Source organism: Plasmodium gonderi (genome assembly GCF_002157705.1).
Source record: "Plasmodium gonderi DNA, contig: Chr07, whole genome shotgun sequence".
NCBI classification, from domain to species: Eukaryota; Apicomplexa; class Aconoidasida; order Haemosporida; family Plasmodiidae; genus Plasmodium; species Plasmodium gonderi.
Genome location: NW_021628932.1, coordinates 1,236,113 through 1,246,868, shown reverse-complemented (window position 1 = coordinate 1,246,868; position 10,756 = coordinate 1,236,113). Strand labels below are relative to the sequence as shown.

Genomic DNA, 10,756 nt, shown 5'->3' with positions numbered 1-10,756 from the left:
TTATTTCCAATACATGAATACATTTTCAGCATAATCGTGCACATCTTCTCACACGAGGCACATTCACGCATATACGCTCATTCATATGCACCCCCTCATTCATACACACTCATTCATACGCACTCATTCATACGCACTCATTCATACGCACTCACGCATACACACGCTCTCATTTGGAATACCGACACAGGGCATAGTCTTGCGTACTTGGAATCTCCTAGTGCAGGAATGTGCCAGCACATTCAATTTGCTTCAGCATAGGGTCTCTCACAATGAAGAAGAAAAACCAAAGGGATAATAACTTCGTGAGTTTGTATAAGAACAAATATATAATAACGGGAATGACCATTTTGTCACTAATTTTGATGTTTCAGTACAAGTATCATGAAGTTTTAAGTGTTCATGGGAATAGTGAAAATGCAGCTCAAAGTCACAAATTATTTTGGGCCAGACTATTATTCGGGAGAACGAGAAGTAGAATCACTGGAGAAATCTTCAAATTTGAGATTCCAAATACATACAGATTATTTATATTTAACTTTTTGATTAAGTTTATGAAAATAAATAAAGATGAAATAAAGTATCCAATTGAGTCATACAAATCCATCGGTGATTTTTTCACGAGGTATATAAGAGAAGAAACAAGACCTATAGGAGATATTAGTGATCATTCAATAGTAAGCCCATGTGATAGTGAAATTGTAGATTTTGGAGAATTAAAATCAGATTACCTTAAAAATATCAAAGGTGTAAAATTTAATGTGAATACATTTTTAGGATCAAATTTTCAAAAAAAATATAATGATGATAGTACCAAATTTTATTATGCAATTTTTTATTTAAGTCCAAGGAAATATCATCATTTCCATGCACCATTTAATTTTAAATATAAAATAAGAAGACATATATCTGGAGAATTATTTCCTGTTTTTCAAGGCATGTTTAAAATTATTAATAATTTATTTAATATTAACGAAAGAGTTATTTTATCTGGAGAATGGAAAGGTGGAAATGTGTACTACGCTGCTATAAGTGCATACAATGTTGGAAATATTAAAATTGTTAATGATGATGAATTAACCACAAATAATTTAAGAACACAACTAAGTTATATGGGTGGAGATATTAATACCAAAGTTTTTGATAATTACAGACACATAGAAATTGGAGATGAAATTGGAGAATTTAAAATGGGTTCATCTATTGTCGTAATTTTTGAAAATAAAAAAGACTTTGTCTGGGATGTTGAGTACAACCAGACGGTCGTTGTTGGGCAGAGGCTGGGTGGCGTTGGCGAACCCGTGAAAGATAAAAACAGGGTAATCAAAATTAAGGGATAATCTCTCACGCGCAAAAGTAAGAGAAGAAACGAAGCGAGAAAAGAGATGAAATAAAAATAAAGGAGAAGAAAAAAATACTTATTATCACGCATGGCATATAAAAAAAAAAAAAAAAAAAAAAAAAAAAATTATGCAGCAGAACGTGGAAAGATACTGGATAATCGAATTACATTAAGCAGAATGTATAACACTACTTCTTCCACTTTAATCGATCCTTCTATATTACGATGGGTATTTTCCCAGAGTATGTCATCATGTTAAAAATATGAAGCGATGCGGATTTCTCTCCATTGGATTTTTCTTTTGCAATTCCTCTGCAAATGGATACATGAACGCATATTTCATGTATGTGATCAGATCACTTGAAACATCCACAGAGATTTGAACCCTTTGCTTTTTATTGCATTGTGTTTATCGCATCCTTTTTTTTTTTTTTTTTTGCCTCTTCCCCGTTTGTGTAATTCTGTCTATTTCTGTCCCCTACGACACACAATCATTTTTTTCTTCACCAAATTGTTAGATTATATACATGTCATTAAGTTTGATGATAATGTGTTCCATGTCACAAGAACTCTATTTTAGAGTTTTTTCTCATTTGTAAAAAACCTTAATTAAATTGAATTCTTTTTCATTTAGTCCTTTTTTTTTTTTTTTTTCCCCCGTTCGGATACCTATTCTGACTCACCATCTGATCCCAATTCTGATGAAGACCTAACACAACTTCTCACACAGCGAGCACTCCTATTTTACCTGACTATTCTTTCTCCACAAGATGGTTAAATGAGTTCATACTAATAAGAATTCATCCCATGTATATGATGTTTCGTGTATACATAAAGTATGTGTGCGTGTAGATACACGCTGAGTGGGTATATCCAAAGGGGCGTAAGAGCATGTGATTCTATCGCCACGCAGATGTGTGATTAGTCCATTACACACAACTGCAAAGGTGCACATTAATTGCATGTGTATACATATGTACATACATACATATACATGCATATATATACATACATACGTACCAATGTGAATGCATTCGCGAGACGTTTCTTTTAACTGCTCACACTTTTGAGAAATGTCGTACTCTTTAAATCGTTCCCCAATTTTTTGATTTTTGCTCAGCATCACATCCTTTCATGTATTATGCTGAATTGCAAAACCTCTTTTTATTTTTAATCACATTCTCACGATTAGTTCTAGTAATATTTTTATTTTAATTCTAAATTTGACTCACAAGTACTTATGCTTATTCACAATTTTAATTTTACGTTTTTTTTTTTTTTTTTTTTTTTTCCCCTTAACCCCCCCCCCCCTTCTCTTCCAAACGTAAGAATCCTACTTGCACCATAATATTTGGAAGCAGGGAATAACAGAATTAAATTTTTAATTTAATATTTGCTGCATAAAGTGATTCAAAGAAAACGGTGTACATGCTGCATGATGTTCAATACAGGACATTTTTAGTAAAAACGTGTTAGTAACATTACTCATTATTTGTTATTCATTGTTTGTTTTTTTTTTTTTTTTTTTTTTTTTTTTAACCCCCCCTTTGGTTTCTCATAATTATATATATATTTTTAAAAAGTGAGGGGAAAAAAAAAAAAAAAAAAAAAAAAAAACCAAAAAACAAAACGTGATTAAATTATGTGGTACAAAAACCCGTCTAGTCATATGTATAAATAAAAAAAAAAAAAAAAAAAAAAAAAGGCCACTAAAATACATGCCACTTCGTCAGCCATTCGAGGAGTATCACTTTTCAGAACCTATGTAAGAAGCATTATTAGGTTTTTCATTTCCCCATTTCCCCTGAAGAAACATCTGTCGGTAGGACACATTCCCGGTTGGCCAACGTACATACTGATCATCATTGTATAAACTCATATTTTCTTCAATTAAATTTAAATCAAAAACATCATCTACATCTGGATCATTGGGAAAAGGATCATTTCCATCTTCCAAAGAGTAAAGCACACGAACGTGCATAAAAATTTGATCACATTCTCCGCAACGATATAAGAATCCTTCTCTACATCGAAAAAATAAAGGGACATGTTCATTTTCTCCAGTTCCACCTGTACAACAAACAACCCGTTCTGTGTGCACACTTGGGACAATAACTGGATTCTCAATTGTTCCAAATGGCCCTACAAATGGTGATGACTTCAGGTATTCATAAAATTCTAGTAGGGCTAGCATATGCTCATTATCTGGGTTGGCAATCTGAAAAAAGATTGTGGTGAATAATGTTGGGGTAAAAAAAGGAGGGATAGGAAAACATGTATACGTTAATACAATTCTGACAAAGGCACTGCACTTCCTCCCTATGCAAAACGGGAAACAGTAGTTCAACATCAACCTCATAGACTTAAATAAAAGGTCATGTGTGCGCTCTCCATTTTGGAAAAAAATTCTGCCTTAAAAAATTTTGCACCCTGATAAAATTCACTCTTTTTCAAGCCACCACCCCCACCCACAAATGGACACTTACCTGCATTCCCATGTCGACAGCCAACTGCTTATAAGATTTGTTAACTAATTTCTTGTAGTTAAGCAAATTACTCTCACTTCTAATTTTCCAGTACCAATAGCTTTGTATAAAATCAAGGCTCTTTTTATCTTTCTTTAATATTTCACTAATGTTGTCTGGAAATGTGTCTAGGGGAAGTTCATAATCTTCAGGTAAAGTTCTAGCAAAATGTAAGTAATTTCGCTTTTGTATATTATTTTGAAAGCATGGAATTTGCTTCTTCATAATTTTATTATACTTCCTTCCATCACATATGTTTAAAATGGTAGCACTCCTTCCGATATCTCCTATCACACCTCTTGACAAAATTCTTACTGATTTTCTCCAATCCATTTTTGTTTAATTCCTGTGTAAAACTTGTTGAAATTTTCTTAACAAAATTTAGACTCAACACATTTCCCTTTTGTGCAATTTAAAATGTAATAAATGAGAAATCTTTGCATCAGACGTAACGAACTGTTTGTGCATGGGGACGATATAGGCCTCTCAGTTGAGGCTTCTAGATATATGTATCCAGTGAGAGGAAAGTTAAAACAGGGTGAAAAAAAAAAAAAAAAAAAAAAAAAAAAAAATACGTACTCGCACATACAGGCATGTACACTTGTACATGGGACATATGCACGTGTAAATACACACGTTCTGCTTTAGAACTGTGTCATTATATTCTGCTACAATAACTTCTAAAAATTAGAAAGGTAGCAATGGATAGAAATTCCTTGGGGGTGTCAATGGAAAAAAGAAGGCAGAAAAAGAAAGGTGAAAATATTCCCAAAAAGGTATCGCGACAAGTTCTGGAAGTGAAGAGAGCTTGTTTTTACCTACATTTTTATTTTCCCTCTCTCTCTCTTTTTCCCTCTTTTTCCTTTTTTTTTTTTTTTTTTTTTTTATTGTTATTATTTGCGAAGAGCTAGGCGAACAATTTCCCACAAAGAAAAGCGAAAAAGGGGGAAATAGCGCTGGAGCATATTTAAGTGTGAATACGAAAAATAAAAAGATAAATTATGACTGGTCAGCAAAAATTATGACTGGTCAGCAAAAATTATGACCGGTCAGCAAAAATTATGGCTGGTCAGCACAAGTTGGAAAAAGTGATGCGAAACAACGCGTGCACAGATTTAGATCCCCTAAGGTCGTGTATCATGCATAAATAGATTCCCAAGAGTGTAATATACCACAAATAAATAACAATTCAAAGCCTTTCAAAAAACGAGCATGGCAATGAATAGTTATGATTACACATATAAAATTAAATATCGTTTTTTTTTTTTTTTTTTGCGATGCCTTTTTTTTTGAGAGAATATTAAGGAATTTATATTTTACCTTTCAGATTTGAAACATTATGAAAACTTGTGGAAACAAAAACACAAACAAACACAGGAGGGGGATGGGGAAGATATTTTATATTCAAGTTACTCATAGAAAATACGCTAGGTCCAAAATACTACTATCTGTGGCCATGATTTGAATACCTTTCATTGTGTGCTATACATTTCTTACACATTTGATATTTTTCTTCCTTTTTTTTTTTTTTTTTTTTTTTGCTCAAGACCAGGAAAAAAATAAAGAAAATTTAATAATTTGAAAATTTTTATCATTAGTATTAGTGAATATATGAGAACGGTTACTTACCAATTGTAGATTTTACCTTGTGAAACAAAAGCAAGGAAAAGGAGATTAATTCATTTTTCATTTTTTTAACTGTTATTATATTTTTCTAGTTCATTATACGGTTTATATATATTTCCTATTCTTGGTTGCACCTTAATTGATTCTTCTCGTTTCAAATTAATTTATTTTGATCCAGATGCACAATTGTCAGTTTGTACACGCTGTCAAACACGACATTACTTGGGGTGTAAAATGCTTCCAAATTATGAGTGACACTTGTTCATTTTTTTTTTTTTTTTTTTATCATTCTTTCAAAAGTTATGATGTCAATCTGATTGAGTTTATACACCCCTATGGTGTAGACAATATTTAATTTTTTTTTTTTTTTTCCATTGTTCCATTTTTGTGTTTAAATTATAATATACTGCCCTCCACCGACGTGCAGAGTTTATTTTTCGTGTGTTACTGATCTTTTAGAGCTATCTGTGTATACTTCTGTCCTTTTTCTCAGTAGAAGGGATAACCGATAGCTAATGAACGGAGGGGACAACTGGCAATTGGCAAGAAATAGTAGACATATCCTAGTCATCCTGACCATACTAGTCACCCTAGCCATACTAGCCATCCAAGTGAGACGCTTCCCCATTTGGAGAGAAGGGTGGAATAATGAGAACGGATTGCCTGGAGAAGCAAATTGAAACATTGAAAAAGTGCGAATTGTTATCAGAAAAAGATGTAAAATATTTATGTGGAAAAGCCAAGGTAATACTGATAAACCAAGATAACATCAGATATGTAAATCTACCAGTAGTAATATGTGGAGATATACATGGGCAATTTCATGACTTAACAGAATTATTCCATATTGGAAATGAGCCACCAGAAGTTAATTATATATTTTTAGGGGATTATGTAGATAGAGGAAAATATAGCGTAGAAACGTTCCTTTTGCTTTTAGCATTAAAAATAAAATATCCAAATGAAATAACATTATTAAGAGGAAACCATGAATGTAGGCAAATTACTGAAGTATATGGATTTTATGATGAATGTATAAAAAAATATGGTTCTATAAATGTGTGGAAATACTGCACAGATCTAATGGATTATCTCTGTATAGGAGCTATTATTGAAAACAATTATTTCTGTATTCATGGTGGATTATCACCATCATTTCATCAGATATATGAATTAAATAAAATTAATAGATTTCAAGAAATTCCAAGAACTGGATCATTATGTGATATTATGTGGTCGGATCCAAATGATAAAGATGGATGGGATCAAAGTCCAAGAGGTGCTGGACATTTATTTGGACCTGACACTGTTCATAAATTTTGTCATCTCAACAATATTCAAATTATTGCAAGGGCTCATCAGTTAGTTATGGAAGGGTACAAATGGTGGTTTGATAAAAAATTAGTTACAGTTTGGTCTGCTCCTAACTATTGCTACCGATGTGGAAACATTGCTAGTATAATGGAGATTGATGAAAACGAAATTTTCAGTTTCAAGTGCTTTGGACCTTCGTCCTTCGAGAATAATTCAAATGATTTTGTCAAAAAGTATCCCCCAATATACTTCTCTTGAGATTAATTTGTAATGTGTTTCTCCCCTTCTATGCATATCTTGTCAAAAAAAAAAAAATGTATATATATATATATATATATATATATATATATATATATATTTTTTTCTATATTCCTTCCCCCACCACAACAGATGCAAACCTTCAAAAGTATCAACCAATCGGTATAACTTCTTAACCATTTCGTTTTGTATACACAAAATGTTCCTAATGCATGACTAGATTTCAGTTCGATCTCGTCCCTGTGACCACCTGAACAGATAACATCACATAAGAATTGTATCATACATTAATCTATTTACCAAAACTTGTATGTGGGCATTCTCACCTCTTCTTATGACAACCCTTGTGTGTGCTTATTTTATTTTATTTTTTTTTATTTTTTTGTGCATTCGTTTGTTTAAAAGCTTTTACTACATGGGGGTAGATGTGCAATTTTTTTTTTTTTTCCCATTTACACATGTTCTGCAACTGAAACAGATGAACCTTGTTCCTTCCAATACCTTTTCAACTACACGGTTGAACAAGTTTGAGCAGTGTTTGTTGCATACTCGGGTGCAGAAAATGATTGGAAGTTTCGGTAAACTTTTTTGTATACGTTTGGTAGAAGATGTTTGGATGAACGTTTGCGTTGATGTTTGTCTGGACATTTCCACAGAAGCACATGCAAACGCAAGCTTAAACATATGCTTGCACTTCTTACATGCTGCTGAAAACATGATCAAAAAGGAAGAAAAAAAATAATAAAAAATAAAATAAAATAACGTACCCGTTAGGACAGGTATAAACTTTAGGCACATAAACCTATATCATACAAGTAATTTAATTCTTACAGATGAAAGGAACTAATAATACGTTCCTGTAAATGCAAAAAGGGTATCAACTTAAATCGTTCAGTGGGAAGAAAAGCATATTCTAAGTTTGTTTTCCTTCTTTTTTTTTTTTTTTATGCTACTTCCACCAAGGACAACCATCCCCACTGCTCCTTGCAGTAGTAGTAATTCGTTAAAGCCGTAAAAAAAAAAAAAAAAAAAACCTAACTGATCGTGTCAAATTTGTGCAACTTCTTACGCCATAGGTTATATTTTGCTTGAAATTTCGCATTGGTTACATTTTCATAAGCATTTGGAGTACTTGGATCATCATCCATTCTCTCTTCATATTTCACAAGTTTGACATAGTTCTTATATTCCTTAGTTGATTTCCCAACTGCAATTTCTTTTAATCTACTGTTAACCCGATTGTTATTTGAATTCACAAAGGGATCACTAAAATTGTTTCTTATATCACCTAAATAGTTAATAAAATTATTATCAAAATTTTTAAATTTTTCTAAATCTATATTGTCATTATTCATAAGTTGATAATTTTGCATGGGGGTTAAAAATTGCGGAAGGGGCATATTTTCAACTATTCCCAAATTATTTTTTTCATCTTTTCTCATTTTGGGTTCATCCTTTGTTGAGTTATTTATTAATTTTATTTTCGTTTCACTATCTTTGTTTTCATGACACAATGGAGCTAATTTTCTTTTCTCATATTCTCCCTCTTCTTCAGCATTCTTGTTTATTCCTTTATCGCCTCCTCCTTCCTTCATCATCAGTTTCACTCCTCCTTTCATTTTGTTCTTCATCTTTTTGGTTGGATTCATTGGGATGTTATTTTCATCCACCGTTACTTCATGTGACACGGTGCAGTTAAACTTCGACGCCGTGCTGTTTTCACACGTTACACTGAGTCTGTCTTTTCTCTTTTTTCCTTTCTGTACATCCTTCTTCCCCATCTGCGTTTGATCCTGCTTCTGATCCTGCTTTGGACCTTGCTTTTGACCCTGCTTCTGATCCTGCTTTTGACCCTGCTTTTGACGCTCCTTCTGATCCTGCTTCTGATCCCGATTTTGACCATGTTTCTCCCTCTCGTGCGTCTCCTTTTGATCTTTATTCGTCAAGCTACACCCCATGACTGTTTCCACAGCAGATTTATTTTCATTCCCTCTTTTAACAATATACTTTGTGAAATATGAATTCTTTATCGATTGCTTATCTAGGGACACGTTCCTTATTTTTTTACCCCTTTTCCCGCTAACCGAGTTAGATGAATTCGAAGGGATTTTCATTTTTGTCATTTTACCTTTTTCATTTTTTTTTTCTGCATTTTCAGTTTGAAATGTATTATTTTCTTCCTTACATTTAGATGTGTTCAATAGATAACTTTTATCTTTTTCTTCTATTCCATTTGAATCTACGTTTGGGATATGTAGCACTGTTTCTTTTTGATCCTTTTCCTGAACTTTGGTCTTCACTTCAAATAATTCGCTAGGTGAACACACCTCAGGACTTGACATCTTTGTATTTATAAACCCCCCAGGGGTCTGGTGTAATACAGAATTTTCATCGTTGGGTTGTGAACAGTTTTCATTGATTCGAGATGTCGAATTTTTATTGGTACCACTTATGTTCTTGTTAGCTCCTTCATGAATCACCACATTCTTTTGGATTTCAGTTTGGAAATTCACTTGACTATGCACCTTGGCATCATCAAATGATCCTTGTTCTTCTCTCTGATTCAATTCCCATTTCCCAACAAGTGTTTCACCCCCATTTGGATATTCCATTGGTGTATTTTTTTCGCTTTCATTATTATTCATCCTTCCATTAAGGTCACTTTCCACAACGAGTTCTTTTTCAGTACCGACAATGAGATTTTTACCATTTTTTGCATTCTCACTGGGTTTTCCATCTTTTTCTGCAATACACATATTTTTAATTTTTAAATTTATGCCAACATTGCTATTGTCTAAGTCAAGAGTATACGAATTTAAAAAACTATTGTTTAAATCTTTTTCTTTATTGTAAAGGAATTTTTTTTTTTTTTCCTTTTCGCCTATGTCATCATTGTTCGTTACTGAATGTGAGAAATCTTTAAAAAGGGGAAAAAGACAAATGAGGGAAGAAATAAAAATAAATGAATAAAAAGCATTAACACAAATCTAATATGTAGGATTCGTAACAAACAGAAGAAGAGAAATGCAACATTGTCCCAATGATAGGAAACAAAACAATGCACACATGAATGATATAACTATGCATTCAAGTAAACTAATAGCACATCAAGGATATATATATATATTTTTTTTTTTTTTTTAATATTTTTCCTTTACTTGATTCGCTTGACAGCAGATCAACCCATCTGATTGTAGACATGGTTTTCTTTATTTTTGTTACAAGGTGGACGGAGGTTGGGTATGGGGTAGGTTATTCTTCTTGTTCAGTCTCACAGAGGATAATGTAAGAAATATGCCTTCGTTTCTGCTTTTTCGTATTCTCAGGAGGTTATATGTATATGTTTATGATCGCATTATTGATGCACCCGATCATGATTTTGCATTTGGTTACACCGTCATACGTTCATATAACCATGTGTGCGCATGCACACAAGCAGTTTGGCCACACCAATTTTATCGCAGTAATTTTACTACACCAATTTGCCCACACCAATTTTACCACACCAATTTTACCACACCAATTTGCCCACACCAATTTTACCACACCAATTTGCCCACACCAATTTTACCACACCAATTTTACCACAGTACATGCTCGGTCTTCTTTCCCACCTCTTGTCACAACTCAAATTATAACGCGTATTTAAAAGGTGTTAATTATGTTGCAATAATAAGAAAATCATAAAAAT

The 10,756-nt window shown here is 32.8% G+C and overlaps 4 protein-coding genes across 4 annotated transcripts; 2 read left to right on the top strand and 2 right to left on the bottom strand.

Annotated features, from left to right (window-relative positions):
* Positions 1-272: 272 nt before the first annotated feature.
* Positions 273-1,340, top strand: PGO_072570 (phosphatidylserine decarboxylase; the record flags this gene model as incomplete). The annotated part of the gene is made up of 1 exon (XM_028687130.1): positions 273-1,340. The coding sequence occupies one exon, from the start codon at positions 273-275 to the stop codon at positions 1,338-1,340; it is 1,068 nt and encodes a 355-aa protein (XP_028542931.1).
* A 1,749-nt stretch (positions 1,341-3,089) lies between these two features.
* Positions 3,090-4,200, bottom strand: PGO_072560 (cytochrome c oxidase subunit 5B; the record flags this gene model as incomplete). Its single annotated transcript, XM_028687129.1, has 2 exons — positions 3,090-3,560; positions 3,829-4,200. The coding sequence occupies 2 exons, from the start codon at positions 4,198-4,200 to the stop codon at positions 3,090-3,092; spliced, it is 843 nt and encodes a 280-aa protein (XP_028542930.1).
* Positions 4,201-6,141: 1,941 nt separating this feature from the next.
* PGO_072550 (serine/threonine protein phosphatase 4) lies at positions 6,142-7,065 on the top strand (the record flags this gene model as incomplete). Its single annotated transcript, XM_028687128.1, has 1 exon — positions 6,142-7,065. One exon carries the CDS (start codon positions 6,142-6,144, stop codon positions 7,063-7,065), a length of 924 nt encoding a protein of 307 aa, XP_028542929.1.
* Positions 7,066-8,099: 1,034 nt separating this feature from the next.
* Positions 8,100-10,266, bottom strand: PGO_072540 (hypothetical protein, conserved; the record flags this gene model as incomplete). The annotated part of the gene is made up of 2 exons (XM_028687127.1): positions 8,100-9,982; positions 10,224-10,266. 2 exons carry the CDS (start codon positions 10,264-10,266, stop codon positions 8,100-8,102), a joined length of 1,926 nt encoding a protein of 641 aa, XP_028542928.1.
* Between the last annotated feature and the right edge of the window lie 490 nt (positions 10,267-10,756).